The 17,064-nt window shown below is 42.4% G+C and overlaps 1 protein-coding gene across 3 annotated transcripts; it reads left to right on the top strand.

The window, feature by feature from the left end:
• The first annotated feature begins 1,417 nt into the window (after positions 1-1,417).
• Positions 1,418-11,476, top strand: C7H15orf48 (chromosome 7 C15orf48 homolog). Of its 3 annotated transcripts, none has more exons than XM_056346930.1 (5): positions 1,418-1,643; positions 1,895-1,983; positions 2,778-2,838; positions 3,473-3,564; positions 9,993-11,476. In XM_056346930.1, exons 1-4 carry the CDS (start codon positions 1,602-1,604, stop codon positions 3,539-3,541), a joined length of 261 nt encoding a protein of 86 aa, XP_056202905.1. In that variant the 5' UTR covers positions 1,418-1,601; the 3' UTR covers positions 3,542-3,564; positions 9,993-11,476. The 3 variants fall into 3 exon arrangements, with proteins under 3 accessions (XP_056202905.1, XP_056202904.1, XP_056202903.1); XM_056346929.1 differs by lacking the exon at positions 9,993-11,476 and adding an exon at positions 5,421-6,280; XM_056346928.1 differs by lacking the exon at positions 9,993-11,476 and having other exon boundaries at positions 1,420-1,643; positions 3,473-5,317.
• Positions 11,477-17,064: the final 5,588 nt, after the last annotated feature.

Here is a 17,064-nt window from a genome sequence, read left to right on the forward strand (position 1 = left end):
AGGGAGTTTGCTTTATAACAGTTTCTGCAGAATTCTTTTCCCCACCCCACAGTTCTTTGTCAATATATTTCTGAAGGTCATCTTCTAAAATACACAGATACGTCAAAGGAAATTGTTACTACATGTAAGTGTGCATTTTAACTTACCAAGGTAGGAAGTTTTTAGTTATTCTTTTTCCCCATGAAGATGCTTGTGAACTGAGTAACTCTACTGTCAAAGATAGTTTCTAATTTCAGCTGAGGTTCTTCAGTTATAAACCCATTAATGACTATTTCTTTCTCATAACAGGGATGCTAGGGCCTGTGCTGCAGTGTGGTTTACAGGGAGATGGATCACAAAAGGAAGTTACAAGGCAGTTAGCAACTGCGCAGGGTAAAGGGGAGTAGTAGAAGCCGTTGTAACTTAGGACACACATAAATGACTGTCCTACAGATTGGTGGCTTTGATCACCATTTCCTAAGGAAGGACTGTCCTGCTGCTTTATTGCTGGCAACGAGTAGGCCAGTGCCAGTGAACTTGCCCAAAGGTTTCTCAGCAGAGAAAAGCTGGAGATAAACTACGAAAAACCTCACGGTAACTCCCTGTTTTGCTTTCCAGTGTTTGAGAGTGTTGCTTGAAAATTACCAGACCTGAAAGCTGTTGGGACAGCAAAATACTGTCAGTTCGTTGTTTCAGAGATAATGCTGCTCCCCTTCTGTACTCACCCCCTAGGACCACCCGAGCTAACGGTGCCCTGGTGTGTGTGTCTGTCCCTTGCTACAGGGAGGCAACCGAGTCAGGGGAACCTTCTCCTTCCTCTCCCTGCTGCCGTGGGGGGCGAGAGGGAAAGGGAGAAACAGACAGGCAGGGATTGCAAAGGCAGAGGTAACTGTTAGAGGAACGGCAAAGAGGAGAACGGGGCAGAACCCAGCTGTGATGCTCCAGGGTCCCCCATTGCGTAGTTGGGCATCGTTGTTGATGGCCAACATGCAGCCTGCTGGCACCACGTACCTCCAGCCTGCCCCAGGTAGGAGTTTTTCTGACGGGGCTATCGGGAAGCGATAGGAGCTGTGTAACACCGTAGGGCGGAGGGAACCCGAGTGCCATCGGGCGACCTGTTTGGGCCACTAGACGCCCCTTGCTGAGCTCTGAAAGAGGTGGGCCAGGGCTCGCCTGTGCCGCGGTATACCTGGAGAAGGGGACAAGCAAGGGGACGAAGGAGGAGCTGAGGAGCGAGGTCCGCGTCCCGCAGTAACGGAGAGCGGAGGAGCTGCGGGCAGCGCGCACCAGCCGCCGAGCCCGGCCGCCCGCCGGGCACTTCCCGGCGCTTGCCCGGCGCTGGCCGCAAGGGGGCGCTGCTGGCCCGCGGGCGGCTCCCCGAGGCGGCCGCTGGGGGGCGCCCTGCCGGGCGGGCGCGGGCCGGGGGCAGGGGCGGGCGCGCCGCCTACGCCAGCAGGGGAGCAGGCAGCGCCTACGGCCGCCGCGGGGCGCATATAAGGTGGGGAGGGCAGCGGCCGGTGGCCGTCCGCAGCGCTGCCCGTCCTGCCCCGCCAGGGAACGCCGCCCGCCCGGTCCCGGTCCTGGGCTAGAACCGTTTGTTCCAGGTCCGCAGCCTCAGCAGGATGCACGCGAGCTTCTTCCAGATCCTGAAAGCCAAGAAAGAAGTGAGTTGGCCAGAGGCGCTGGTGTTGGGGTCGCCCCCTTGGGCGAGGGGGTCGCCACTTCCTAGCGGGCTCGTTGGGGAGGGAGTGGTGGCAGTGGGAAGGGGACATCCGCGCAGGGACCCGCGGTGGCGTGAGCCGCGGCAGAGGTGATGCCGCCGCAGGTGCCCGCGCCTCGGTGCCCTGTCACCCCCGCGGCCCCGGGGGGGCTCTGCAGCCGGGTACCAGCTCAGCTCCTGTTCTGTGTCTTTCAGCTCATCCCCCTGGTTGGAGTGGTGTCCTTCGCGGCAGTCGGGGCGCTCTCTTTCTCTGTCTACTCGCTATTCAGCAAATCCGATGTGATGTAAGCAAAAGACACGCTGCTCGGCGTTTACCCAAAGCTTTTTTTGCTCATGGAGGTATTTGACCATTGTGTTTGCACCCCAGAAAAAAACAACCACCTCCATGTGGATGTTCCAGAGTACTACTAATGCCTAAGATACCTGCACTTTGTAAATACTGGAGAAATTAATTGGTTTGGAGCATAGTCCAAATTATTTCCAAACTTTTGACTTGCTAACTGTATTTTTTCTTTGCTTTAGATATAATAGATTTTTACATGTTCTTAGGAAGAATTTCGAATATTCAGATAGGTAAATGACATGCAGATGTGTTGCAGACAGGCTATTGCCTTGTATATAAAGAACAGCATTTGAAAATATGAACTTAGAATAGCTTAGTATTTTAATGGCTTGGCTAATAATTGGAGCTAAGTCCTACGCTGTTTAAGCTTTGGGGATTATTTTTTTTTATTTAAAGTTATTGGAATGGGTATTTTAGCTGTCAGGGTAAGAATCCCCTTACTTTTTCTGTGGCTTTATTCAGTTCTGATGTTACAGCTTACTTCCCGTACGGTAACACGTTATGTATACTTGAACAATGCTGGCTTGTTTGGTGCTTTGGAAGCCTCAAATAAAGCAAGGCATCATTGATTCCTACGCAGAATTTTAAAAGGAAATGCCCAAATCTGTCAACCTGTATTTGAGGGAACTGCTTACATGAATAGTTTTACCAACAATAGACTGCTCATATAAGAAAAACATGTGCAAGGTCGCACCCCAAAACACAATGCCTGCTTTGCTTTGTCTTCTCTTAAAGCATTAACAAGAGTGGCAATCCAGAACCATGGGAAACGGTCAATCCTACCAAGCCTCAGAAGGTAATTTGTACAAATAATATAGTCGGTATAAATAGCATATATCTCCAACACAATTAATAACTTTATTTAAAGGCGTAACAGCTACCAAAATATTAATGAGGAAAGAAATGTAACGCTGACGTATTTAAAAGTGGAACTAACTGCTTAATTCGTGACATATGTATCTTCCCTGTGTTACGTAATGATGGGGATTCGGCTGTTACATTCTAGGTCTGAACCTGAATTTATGGTGTATTTCTGGTTGATATGCTGCCCCCAACATCCATTTACTCAATTCCATTGGTAACAGTGGAAATGCTGTTTACCCTTGCCTTGTTCCTGAATGATAAAATGGACTAAGAATGGTTTTGAGTACTGCAGCCTGAAAAAAAATAATCCTAGTTTACTAAAGCATCTAGGATAAGGAAAAATAAAATTATTTGGCATTATTATTTATTTAATATCTAAGTGATTTTGTTCAACAAATGATTAAATATGTTATCAGTTGTTATTTTTGCTTACTTCTGAAATGAAAATTTAAAGCTACTAGAAATCCTTCTTCAACCATAAGTTGATATGGGATGGGATGGGGAGAGTGGATCAAATGCTCAGTTTTTGCTAATTTCTTTTGTATTTTCTGTTTAATTTCTTCCAGCTATTAACAATCCATCAGAAATGGGAACCGATAGAAGAGCTGGAACATGTCAGAAAGCTTATGAAGTGACAAGTTTCTGTTGCCTCAAAAAGGTACCCTACGAATCTAGTGGAATCACTTCTGCACAAACTTGACTACTGAAATCAGTGTGCGGAAATGCTTCTGCTACATTTTTAGGGTCTCCCTACATTTTTTGGACTCTGGATGAGGAGTTTCATGTTGCTCTAGAAGTTGGCATACAACATCCACATAGTCCAAAAATTTGTCTCAAATAATCAGTTTTCAGTAGGCATTTGATGTCAAATGTTGAATATTCAGATGGTAATTATAGATGGAAAAAGCCCTCACATTTTCACACTTTTTGTCGTGTTTTGTTTTCTCAAAAAACATTAATTTTGTAACTTTATATATTTTTAATAAAATATATTTAAAATTTTCACAACACTCCATGTAAATTCCATAAATGGAGATTACCTAAATGCCCTTCTAAATTGGGATTGCTGGTCTGCTTCTGCTCTGTATTGTATTTCAATGCTGTATGCAGACCAAAAAGTCATCATAGTCAGAGGATGTCTGTATGACAACATAAGTGAGCATAAAAGTATACTTCCATTAGTTTTCTATGTTGGATATGATGACAGTTTAAGTAAAAATTAATTTTCTACTGCTAAAACTAAAGTTTACACATGCACTTGCCTGAACGCACTGAGGAGTCCAGTGGGTTACTTAAGGGTGTATTTGAGACTGCAGGATTAGAACACAAGAATGAAGCATGGCTAAAAGGGAATTGGAAATGAGATAATTTCTGTTGTATTTAAATATTGTTCGTATTTTAAACTTAGAATGTCATAGGAAACTTGCATTATCCAAAACTAATTACATAATGTTAATTTCTTCTTTTCATGCAAGGTAGCCCATGTGCAAGCTCAAATGTATGGCACAATTAATATTTTTAAACATTTCTAGATACGTGCTATTAAGGACATCTGCCTTAACAAAGAGAAAGTAACGTTAAAATTAGGAAAGATTCTATGAAGAGACAGTTCCTCTTAAGCATCTGTCTGTTATGGGTTGGCCGGGGAAGGAGTGTGATGGGCAGACCCCCAGTAAATTAATGAGACAATATATGCATCCAGTGGTAGAACAGTTCTTCTGTGGATATTTTCTGTATGTGTTCCCTTCCAAGCAGTTTTGCAGTATGTTACACAGTTTCTTTTACAGGGGATGTTCAGAATATATATTACTTTCTGTGAGAAAGAAAGCAAAAGCGAAACAACTGCTACTTGGAAAAAAGTCCCCATGAGTGAGTAATAGGGAAGTGCTTTAGGTCACTCTGCTGCAAGAAAGACAAAACTGAAGTTAGTAAAGCTGTCTTCTGAATTTTAAGGTAGTTTGGCTTCATAACTTTAGGTTTTCTTCAGACTTATTTCTGCTGAGAAAAAGTAAAGGCTGAAGTGTTGTCACATACTTGTGTGCAGGTGCAGCATAAATATCTGTTTATCAAGTAAGCATGACTCAGCAGCATTTATGTTTTAGATCAAGAGAAACTACAGGGCTTCAGAATATTTTCTTAGCTTTCATTTTAAGGAATGACATTACAAGATGATTGGACAGCATATAACCACAAAAATCTAGTCCTCTGAGGAATACAAGTTTAAAAATCTAGTCCTCTGAGGAATACAAGTTTGAAGTATTTTAATAGAGATTATTTCAAAATATTTTCTGTAATTTCTGTTAAAAAGTATATATTCTGTGTGTCTGTATTTTTACGGGACTGTATCAAATAGAACAAAGTGCTGTGCTCTGAGTTGATGCATGAATTAAATGAGTGTGTTCTTCACTAAATCCCTTATATGGTCTGTAAATACTATGACTTAAGTATCTGTCAATGTTGGGGAAATAAGTGTAAGTCATTTTCATGTGGTTTTTGTACTTAACTACTTTTCAGTGGTGTCTTCCAGTAGTGCATTAAGCAGTGTGACTGCCATCAGTCATGGGTTGTTGCTTCTTTCATCTTGTCCTGAAGCATAATAGCAAAGGTAATAGAATGTTTTGCTTTGTTAGCTGCTCTTTCTTCTTTTTTTCTTTTTATTTTTAATAGAGATCTGTGGGGAGAGTTTTCACATAATGTGAGAAATCAAAAATTTTTTCTGCACTTCAGAAAGATGGAGATTATTGTGAAAGTTCTTGGGACAAGTTTGTGTGTTCTCAGGCTGTCCCTAAAAAATATTGTCTCCTGCATAGATAAGGAGTTTTTTTCTTGTAAGTAGAGCACACCAAGAGCGATTACTGTATCTCCCCACCTCCAACTACTTGACATAAATCTATAAAGTAATACATAAATTTAACTCCTTGTACTACAAACATCAGAGTTAAGACGTTAAAAATGTAATGGGCTGAATTTTATGAGCTAACTTTTATGAGAACGGTAAGATTTCCATGTCCTGTCTTATGCAAACCTGTGACTTTTTATTCCATGGATCATTTAGCGGCCATTGAAATAATTTAACAACTTTCTTCCTTCTCTCCATTCTGTTGTCTCCATTTTGTCTCCTACTGCATTCTGTTCTTGGGGGTTTTGTTGTTTTGTTGGGGTTTTTTTAAACAATTGCTATCATTGCTCACCCTGTGTAGTACTTTTCCATGGAACTGTATCACTTCCAACAATTTCCTATTAATTACAGGGTTTAATTAAAATGCTTACTGGTTTGTTAGATTTTCAAATACAGATTAGAAACCATTGGAAATGTTTTTTAATGGTTCTAATCACAATTAGAAATAAATCATCATCATGCTTTTCTCACTGCAGGTGGCTGTTAAGTAATTTGTAAATAGCTTTCTGGCAGAACAGTAGAAGATTACTTCTTTAATTACTAATTTTTGTTATTACAATAGTATTTAAAGGCCTGAACTGTAGATGTGGTGTCGTCATGGTTTATCCAAGAGCTCTGCTGATTTTTTCATTTGGTTTTCTTTGCATGATAGCCCTGGTGTCAGCATTTCTCTGTCTGATGTCCCCTACCTCTGCATTTCTCTGCCACAAGATGCTATAGTATAGTTACTAAGTGTTACTCTAGTTACTTCACCGGCACCTGTGGTTTCTGTAGAAAATAGTAACTTGCAGGGATGCTTGATGCAGTCAGTAAAGGAAATTGTTCATCGTGCAGTTGTCATCTGTCTCGGTGCAGAGGGTTGTTGTCCCTGGGACTAGCTGTGGAAAACAAACACGAGTAATGGGAACGATTCACTGGATCTGGCTGATACTTGGTGCTGGATGCTTCCCAAAAAAGCTTTTGGATTAAACAAACATGACCATGCTGTTCAGCACGGTTCTGATTCACTGGCCAAAGTCTTTGAGGTGCAGCACATCGCAGCCGTACGGGGAGCGCACAAGATAAGGAGATCACCTAAAGGTGTAACTGAAATGGAAATACAAAAAGTGTTGGCAAGGAAGTAGGTGCAGGGCACTGCAGCTGGGCTGAGTAACTATTGACCTGCAGGCGCTGATGTGAACAGAGAGCGGGCACGTTGTTTGCTGAAAGCTATCTCCCATCATAAAACTTAATTGCAGCCCTCAGAGGAGGTCCAAAGAGTGCACGGCCACCTGGTGCAGAGCCCTTCCCGGGCACCCGCCCTGGGCAAGGATCACTGCCGCCGGGGCACGCTCCAGGGGGCTCTGCCAGCCCTGCTGTGCTGTGTCTTGGCCTGATGGCCAAAGGCTTTTGATTTAATCAGCTTTTAGACAACCTTGTTCATAGAATGGGTTGGGTTGGAAGGGACCTTAAAGACCATCTAGTTCCAACCCCCTGCCACGGGCAGGGACCCCTCCCACCAGCCCAGGGTGCTCCCAGCCCCGTCCAGCCTGGCCTTGGGCACGGCCAGGGATGGGGCATCCACAGCTGATCTGGGCAGCCTGGGCCAGCGCCTCATTGCCCCTGCGGTGCGGAATTTCTCCCCCAGATCTGATCGAAACCTGCCCTCCTTCAGCTTCTTACATTCACCCTCGGGGCAGAGCTGCCCGCGGGGCCGCAGTGCCCTCCCGCAGGGGCACACGCTGTGCCCCCAGGGCCCCTCGCACGACCAGACGGCCCGGGGCCTGTCACAGCCAGGCCAGCGAAGGGCTGTGCCGGCCCGGAGACCGCGCCCGCCCAGGGCCGGGGGCTTCCCCGGCGCCTCCATCTTCCCCCGGGGCGCCGCTGCGCGGAGACGGAGGCCTCTCGCCCCGGGAGCCGGGCAGGGCGAGCCCCGCTGGGCACCGCAGGCTTCGTGGGACGGCCCGGTGACCCGGTGGGTGCCGCGGGCGGCGGGGCCGGCTCTGGCCGGGCGCCAGGGACAGGCAGAGCGACCCCCCCGCCCTGCCCCGGTGCCGTGCCCGGGCGCCCGGTGCGTGCTTGGGGGAGCAGAGCCCCGTGAGGCCGCATACTGCCGAGGTGCGAGGCGCAGGGCTTGTCTCTGCCACAAACAACAGAGCTGTGAGAAAACCGTAAGTGGGGCGGCAGGGGGTGGCAGAGCTTTAACTGGCGCGGGGCTGTGTTGGTGACAGTCCTGGGAATCGTTTGTCCCGACTTCGGGATACAGGCCGTGTGCTGGCTGATGCAGCCAGTCTAGAAAAGTAATTAAAAAAAAACAACAACCCAAAACAAAACAAAACGTTAGCAGTGGGAGCGTGCACAAAAAAAGTTCGGCATGGTTTGATGTGGGTTTAGTTTTTCTCTTCATTTAAGCTTTCCAAGGTTCAGCCCAATGCGTGAGGCAGGTGCTGGGGCCGCGGCCCTCCCGCTGCGGTGGTGCTGGGCACCCCCTGCTCAGAGCAGGGCCCTGCCCCTCGGCCTGCCTGCGCTCCCTGGGGTGCTGGTGGCATCCCGGCTGGTGTCCCAGCTGCGGCGGGCAGGGTTTGTGGTGCCCGGTGAAGCGGCAGGGCACAGCGGCGGTGACAGCAAGGGCCAGAGTCCGGCCCCTGTGGTGCTGGGCCTCCCGCCACAGTTCAGCCTTGAGGCTGGGCTTGGAGGTGTGCGCCCGTCCTGGGTGACCGTACCGTTGCTGCTGTGCTTGGCCAAGATTTGACCACGTGTAATTTTCCCTAAAAAGTGTTCGGTATAAATAATTCAGGCTTCACGGTGCAACATATTTTAAGAAAAAGCTAATTGTCTTTGTGACTTTGTTTCTATAAGGTTTAAAACATGCTTGCGCTTGTCTGTTAAAATTCAGGTAAATGTGCTTCCGGTTTTACCAGCTGTCAAGCAGTAGAAAAATCAGTCTCTCCAACATGAAACCCTGGATCCGGGTTATGCTAGGCTGGTATTACTCGCTGCCGGCCCTCCACACCCTCCTCCCTATTTTCTACTGCGACTCCTTCTGTCATTCCCTTGCTGACACATCTTTCCTTCTTGCCAAATCTCTGCCTTTCTGTCTCACCCACCAAAACAAACACATCATAAAAACTTAACATTTTCTTGGCCTACTTTATTTCTACCGTTACTACTCTTTATTAGTACATCTGCAGTGTGTTCTAGGAAGTTACACATGTAAAATGAGTACATCAGACTATAATTAGGCTGGTGGTTTAAACTTGGAAATTAAGCAAATAGGGCCCTGCTTGTAAGTTCCTTCTCCCTCTCCCTGGTTCTGTTCTGCTTTATTTATGCTGATGATACTGTAATAAAAGCACCATAGGGATATTTGAAACAAAAACAGTAAGAGGAGCATTACTAATGACAGTAAGATGCATGGTCTGTAAGCTCTTCAAGCAGAAGTCTGTAGATTTTCAGTAATGCATAAATAGTAGCAAATACTTAAGAATTGTCTTTCCATTTTGAAAAAAATTAAATAGAAATTCAGGTCATACATATAAGCATGCATGCATTGTCTTTCAATATACGTGCATAAAAACGTTTGCAGTTTTTCTTCACATTTGTTAACTTATTAATGTTGTGTTGATAGGTAGGGTCCACTCCACTGAAAGCTGTCCCTTAATCATGCTACTGCAGAAAAATAAAGGCCATGTCTGCTCATAATACTATGGGAGACTTACTGTTCCTTACCCATTTCTATCAAAGTACCTCTTGCTTTGAGTAAGCGCAGTTCTGTTACTGAATTCTGATTCATCTGGCTGTTTCCTTACAAGAAAATGGCAGAATAACTTGTTCATGTTCTAGAAATCCAAACTTGAAGTGGTATGGCAGTTTCTAATCCTAAACACTATGAATCACCAGGATTCCGGTAGCCTTGCAGACCGTGATAGTGGCAGCCCAGGCAACAGCTGTGAAGCAGCCTTTTAATTTGTGTACTTTCTTTTTCATTTTGTGTAAATTGGAAAACATAAATTCTTTACGTTCAAACTCACTTAGCCCTCACTCAGCCAGACTTCTGACTTCACTGACCCCAAGTCAGTACTGAAGCTGAAGCAGGAAACAGGAGATCGTAGCTCTTAAACTTATGACTTTATCACAGCAATTGATTTTTAAGGTAGAATTCCCCACTGAAGTGAGCAGGAATTCTGCTCAGACACTGTTTGTTACAGATGGTGGCAAACTGAGGATCTACAGACTCAGGAGGAAAAGTTAATAAGCTACAGCACCAAAAATAAACCTTGGGGACCAGAGCTCTGCAGCAATCCAGCCAGCATTGCCTGGAGGAACATGATTGAGACAAGGCAGAGCTGCCAGCCATCCTACTTTATGGTTACAGCTGTTCTTAGAACTCTTTGGTTTTCAAGCAACTTTCTATCGTTTTACTTTTTTGTATGGTATTTAGTATGAGACAAATCCATTCTGGTAGATCTGGTGGACTGGTAGTGACTGTGGGCTTGAGTGCTTCATTGGCCTTTTGCACAGAACTGTATTTCATCTTTGGAAAGAACTGATGGCATGTTGTGAGGTGCAAGCAAGGAACACCCACCTTATCTCCTGCTGGGTTGTTAACACGGATTGCTAACAGCACAGCGTTTGTGAAAAGCTGGGTTCTTTGTCTTCCTGTTTCAGTATTGTAGAATATGTGGATTTTTAATTGCAAAATTCATGTAGGGTCAACATGCTGTATTAACAGACACAGTTTATTTCAACACTATTACATTGTGTTAAGAGTATAGAGGGCAAATGGGACTAGCTGTGGATGCAAACAGATTAGCTGAGAGGTCAGAAAGCCACACAAGTTTGAAAAACTTCTGAAGTGGGAATATATGTGTTTAAGCTTTCAGCTTTAGCAAAACTTTCTCACTCTTGAGATTTCCTGTTGTGTGTCATTTCTTTAATTGAAGTAAATGTGTTTGCAGTAGGCAGGTAACTAATAAACACCACTTTTTATGAGACTTGATGATGTTGCTGCATGAACAAGGAAGTAAATACAGAAAATACAGATTAGTTGTAATCCCTGGTAGTAACAGGAAAATCTTATCAGTTTGCCAAAGAAAAGCAAAGTCATTTACTTGTAATAAATCACTGATTCACTACATCAAAACAAAGGGAAAGCTGTTTTTCTATTAAAGCTGTTAAGAAAGTTTAATTGAATGATGCATCTCCTGCTGTATGACTTGTATTGTAATTTAGTAAAGCCTGAATATTTTTTTAAATTACTATTGTTAGCAGTATTAAATGATATGTTAGCATTATGCTGCCTTTACTGTGTTAATTTTTCCTCTTGTGAAGTGCTTTGAATGAAACATGCTATGATCAGGAAACAGAATTTGGCTCAAAGACTGCAGTATCCACCTTACTCCCAAAAGCACCAAAACACGGCAGACTCCTAGTCACAATGACTTGCAGTTCTGTTCATTTCCTCATTGCCAAACTCATAGCCACAATTTTAATGTTACAAGACCACGTGGTACAAAGTAAATGTAAAAAAAAAATAAAATTGGAAGTTTGAAGTTATGGGAATGTTTTCATACTGATTTCAGGGAGGCATGGAATTAATATAACAAAACTTGTAGTGGTTGTGTATATGTACAGTACATGTTTTTTGAAAATTTTCTCACCTCTTAAGAGAAATAAACACATCTAAGAATCAGGCATGTCTTTGCTCAAGTTCCTGTATGTGTATTAGTTCAAAGAGGAAGCTTTTGTAGTATGCAAAACAGGTTGATGCATGGAAATTTCTTTTTGTGGTATGTGTTCAGTGTATCACTTCTTGGTAGATGTAAAGGACAAAGATACAGACCCTCTGCGGGCGAGTGCTTTAAATAAACAAAATTGCCACTGAAGTCATAGATGAATTCACTCAATAAAGAACCAAAGTGTCTGACCTTCTGTATTTTTAGAAATCCTCACAGTTGTTTGTTTGGCTGTGCCACAGATGTGTCATGCATTCCTCAATAAGAAACACTAAAGCACAAAGCTATTACTGTAGCTGGAGGTGAGCATTTGTTGAAGTAATGTGTAATCAGAGTTACAAAAATCAGAAGCTAAGAGAACATTTTTGCTTATTGGACTTTTCTTCACTAAACAGATAAAAGACAATATAACAACCCAGCAAAGAAGGGAGATGGAGGCAACACTCCAATAATTTTCTTTTTTCCTTTAGCATCAGTAATGAATGCGTGCGCTGTGGGCTAGAAAGGTAAAACGTACCTTAAGAGCAAGATTGTGAAACCAGTTATCAGACATCCTGGTTGAACTGCACAACAGATGAACTAATGCTGCAATCCATATTGACTTTGTTTGTGACCACCACAATTTGGTCCAGAAATATTACTGTGCTCCATAGTTAGCTGCATGGTAATGCAATGGATTCTAATATTTTGCAGTTGCTATCTGCAGTACCCACATGATCTGGCTTTATCTGTTTTTCTTCCCTCCTGCCTCTTTTGTACACAAACACACCTGGTATCATCCACAAAGTATGAACTCTTAAAAAAAAAAAAAAAAAAAAAAGGCAAAGGAAAAACCAAAACAAAACCTGCAGTATTAATACCCTTACTTAGCCATAGCAGTTGGTGGGCCTGTTAGTAGGATTTAATTTTGTTACTGCTTCTGCTCTGTGAGCTGCTTCTCTTTAGCTCTGACAGCTAAAATTAAGGACTACCTCAATCCTTCCTCCAGAGCAACCTCAAATATAGTTAGTCTGAGTGTGGAAGAATAATATTCTGCTTTTATTGCTGCTTTACAAAGACAGTTAATAGATCTAACATAATGTGCTATCTTGCATAGTTATCTACAAGTGAGCGTATCAGAAACATACCTTCATTTACAGCTTACTGCACATGGCCCTTTAACTTCTGATACGCAGGGAGTTGCTCACTTCAAAATTTTCTGTGATATGCCTTGGCCTTTGCTCTGTGGCAAGTCCAAGCAGCTAGGCTGCCTGAAAAACCATCATAATTTGTTCAATCTAGGTTATATTTAAAGCAATTATCTAAGCAGAAAGCAACCAGTGTGTGTCACTGGTTGGGCAATGTTCGTTTCCAGTTCAAGGTGTGTGTCCTTTGCAGCAGCTTAGAAAATACAGAATTGCTTAAGAGCTTGAAGAAATGAAAGAAGGCTTTACTGGAAGGAAGTTGTGGTTCTGAGTTCTTCAGCTTCTTGTCATCTGTATTTTTCTCTCTGTGAAGCCTCTTTAACTAGATCAAAATACATTATACTAGCAGTTGCAGCAGGGTAAATACAATGATATTCTACATTTATAATTGTATTATCTGCCGATTTTGAAACAAAATTGCTTCCCTCAGCATATGTTTTTGATTGAAAGTGTCATCAGATCTTTATAAAAAAGCAGACAGTCAGGGATGTTTCTGATGGAAGCATATGTCATCCTGGAAACATTAATTCAGCACCCCAAAGAACCAATACTTACTTTCATAGAAATAAAGCGCCTGCATGACAACTTACATTGTTTAGATTAATGGATAGTATTTGTTCTAATTACATTTCAGATACCTGTCACCACACCTGATTTCCACTCACATAATGTTTTATTATATACTTGGAACTGGAGGGAGGCATTTGAGTGTGTATTCCGTGATATGTACCTGTACCTGCCTTTAAAACGCATCTTAAGTCCTTCCCGGTAGTTGATTAGCAAACCTGTGCTAATTTGTGCATTTCTTTATTGCATCCATGATAAAGTTTAATCCCCTGTGTTATCCTTAGAAAAAATTAAGACGTGTCTTTTTTTAACTTACTAATAAGATACTTTAAAAATTTGCGAGAAAAATCTATTTCTTTGACATACCGAAGTCCCGACGGTTGTACTCAGCACACAGCTCCTTTTATTAAAGCTGGGAGTAGTGCGCCATCTGCTGGTACCCTCGGGAAAGACCTTGAAGGTTGACCGGTCAGAGGAGTTTGTGCCATTTTTTTGTCAGACTTATTCTTAAGGTAGGCTTGGAAAAAGCAGCACGTGAAACCTATAAAAAATGAAGAGCAATTGTATGCTAGGTTCAAATATGAATCATCATCTTAACTATGAAAATGGGGGTTTATGGTGTTTCTCGCAAAAATTCTATTTGAATTTAAAAGGCCAGTTACTAGACTTAAATATTTTTATACATCTACATCTCATCAATGTATTTAGGGATTTATTAGATAAATTTTTGGGGTGGGTGTGTTTTGAGAAAAAGAAATAGGCAGAGTGCAGGGACTTGGGTGTTCTTGATGCACCCGAGACAAAAGCAGACTTTTTTTGTCTGCTTGCCATCTGGCTGCTTTTATTTATTCATCAGCTGAATCGAAAATCCCTGTGTATATCAATACTGAGTTTAATGTGAAACACACCCTGGACAGACGGCATTAACCTCATGTACTGACCGTCACAGTCCTGGAAAAACAACTTAGCCTTTCACCAGGTATTATAATAAGGAAATCATAAAGCAGGCATCACATGGATAAAATTATGCTTGTGTTTATGAAATGGCGCGCTTTTTTTTCTACAGAAATTGATGCCATAAAAGGTGTAAATGCTTCATAGCTGTAATAAAAGCAATTAAGTTCTTTTCCTGTACATTTAGCACTGATCGTTTTCAAACTGTGTGATACTCAGAGAAAAAAGCAGAATACAATGGAGAAAAGGAAAATAAGAGATGAAAAAGTAAAAATACTGATTTGGGTATTGTTATTTTACTGCTGTAAACATAGAAGACGGGCACGCATGCATTGTAAGAGCAGATTGCTGTGGCTGCTGCACAGCAATAAATGGGAAGGATCAGTATTTGTTCTAGCAGCTTCCAAAGTTGTGTCAGGTATTTCACAGAACGAAAGAGCCTGTATGGTCCTTCCTAGAGCATTCAGCCATGGAAAATGGGATGAGAAAAGTAGAACAGAAAGGGATTTGCCAGCTCCAGAGCACAGAGAGTGTCTGTAAGCGCCCAGCATGGTTTGTTACAGAGGGGGAGGATGCGGTGAGGCTGGAAAGGGGGTTAAGGGTGGGGAAGGTGTTTTGTTTTTTTAAGGTAGAAAGAGAATCTAGAGGTTTTCAGATTAGATCTTCCTTGTGAGTTAGTAACTTGGTGGCTAGAAGATTTTTCTCATCTAGAGATCAAAGAGGAAAAGGACTTTGGTCAAGCATGTATGTGAATATAACAGGCCTTGCAGGTTGTTTGGGGTATTTCACACCCAGTGCTGTGTGAGAAGCTCCTCGTAACCATGTAGGCAGCAGGTACACAGGGTGCAAGCTGGACATTATTAGTGAAACTGTAGAGAGGGTAAAGCATTGCAAGGAAAAAAAGTGAGAGAAGCAGAGAGCAGTGGTGCAATGCAAAGTGCTGATGAAACATGAGATTTGAGCTAAATGTGCTGACTCCTGAACAACTGAATGTGCTTGGAGCAACCAGCAAGAAGAAAAGAGCTAGGCATTTTGAATGGATAGAGGGAAATGCTGGGGATTTGCAGCAGGTTGTCCCCTCCCCTTGAGAACTCGGGAACTTCTCTGGCAACGGACTAGCTAATTGGAGTCTAGGAAGCTGCTGCAGCATGTATCATGTCTAATTACCCAACAACCTATCTTCATTTATGATACTCTTGTATCTGCAGAGAGAAATAATACTTAATGGCCCTGTACAATGCAGCATCAGTGCAGCATCCTCATGAGATTCTGCCAAAATACCTGAACAAAAGACCTAGTGCTCATTAGTTCGTGGGTGTCATTTGGATTTTTTGATTTGATGTCAGAAAACTACTTTTAAATGCCATCCTACTGCTTTTCTCAGTCATTCTGCCAACTGGGAGTGATTCTGCAAGAAATAGCAGATATGTACAGTAGTAAAATAATCAAAGACCAGATTCAGTGTGATGTTTTAAGTGGTGATTCCACTGCTGTAGAAGGAAATGCTGCCAGTATTTAAAAGACTAAATGTCAACACAATTTACAAAAAATAAAACAAAAAAAATCAAGCAACCAAAAAAAAAATCAAAACTAACAAACCAAAACCCCACAGAATTAAGCAGGGACATATTCAGAAATACAATAGGTTTCTGTTAATTTTCTTCTTGAGATGAGAACATTTCAGAATAGAAGAGTGAGATCTGAGGGTCTGCAGTCTACTTGGTATAAAAATGCTTTATTTACTCATATGAGTAGGTTGTCATCAAAGCTGTGTACCTGCTTCAGGAAAGGATGGGTGACAATCCACAGATTAAGAAAGGAAAAATGTCTGCCCAGTGTAGACTGTTAGAGGTGGCGGAATTTTCACAGGATTTCAGCTGTTCAGTCAGCAATGGCAATGCAGCACAACTCTGGAAAACAGGGATACTAGTTGTGGAAACCTGCTTGAACCTTATGAGTCTCTTGGTTAGAGTGAAATGCCATTTAGGTAAATGCATTTTCATTTCAAGCAGAGGGTTTTGTAGAAAGAAAACAGTGTAAGTAATGTAAATGAGCTCAGGCACATGAAATAATCTGGATGTGCTGGAGAACTGCTTGGGAGGACATTAGGCTTTATTTATACTAAGGCCCCTTTCCTCTAAGCTGATAGTGAAAATGACCTTGCAATGTCTGTAAAAATAGCTTTTCTTTTATAGGCACTTACACTTCCAGAGTATTGTTATTGTGTATTAGCTCATAAATTCCTGGGTTTTCTCAGTATTTCTCTATCCTTATAAGTAAGTGTACTAATTATTTCTACTGGGCTATTTTTATAGTTCTGTTGTGCTCATTTATTCCATCACTTGGAGTATTGTAAGTGATAATACGTGTACTCCTTTTGATGTTAATAGCAGATTCAGAAGATTGCTGGATTCTTACATTAAACATAGCAGTGCTAGACAACCTGTGCCCTGAATAATTCATAAAGACTAAGAAAAGGATTAGTGGTGGGCCACACAGATACAAATGTCCATGTGAGTTTAGTTACGTTAAAACAAGGAATGTATGCTTCAAAGTCTCCCTGAGCATTGATTCTTTTATTCTTCATTCTCATTTCTTCTTCTGTTGCTTTTTCTCTGAACTCCTTCCAGTCTACAGACCTTGATAACAAGGGCCCCTCAAGGGTGAATGTAGCATTTCAAGAATGTTTTGCCAGTTGCTTTATGGCTGATCCTTCACCATACTTTGTGAGCCTGTATTTTATAAAGTGCAAGTACCGCACGGGAAATAACAAGACTTAAATTGTTCAGACTAAAGAGGGAGACATAGGTCATTCTATATATAGCATCACCAAACTGAGT

Source organism: Falco biarmicus, chromosome 7 (assembly GCF_023638135.1).
Source record: "Falco biarmicus isolate bFalBia1 chromosome 7, bFalBia1.pri, whole genome shotgun sequence".
NCBI lineage: Eukaryota > Metazoa > Chordata > Aves > Falconiformes > Falconidae > Falco > Falco biarmicus.

Excerpts from the sequence above, each read along its gene's own strand:
- C7H15orf48 (XM_056346930.1), top strand. The coding sequence starts at position 1,602 with ATGCACGCGAGCTTCTTCCAGATCCTGAAAGCCAAGAAAGAA. Across the intron at positions 1,644-1,894 it reads TCCTGAAAGCCAAGAAAGAA|CTCATCCCCCTGGTTGGAGT; the intron begins GTGAGTTGGCCA and ends TGTGTCTTTCAG. Across the intron at positions 1,984-2,777 it reads TTCAGCAAATCCGATGTGAT|CATTAACAAGAGTGGCAATC; the intron begins GTAAGCAAAAGA and ends CTTCTCTTAAAG.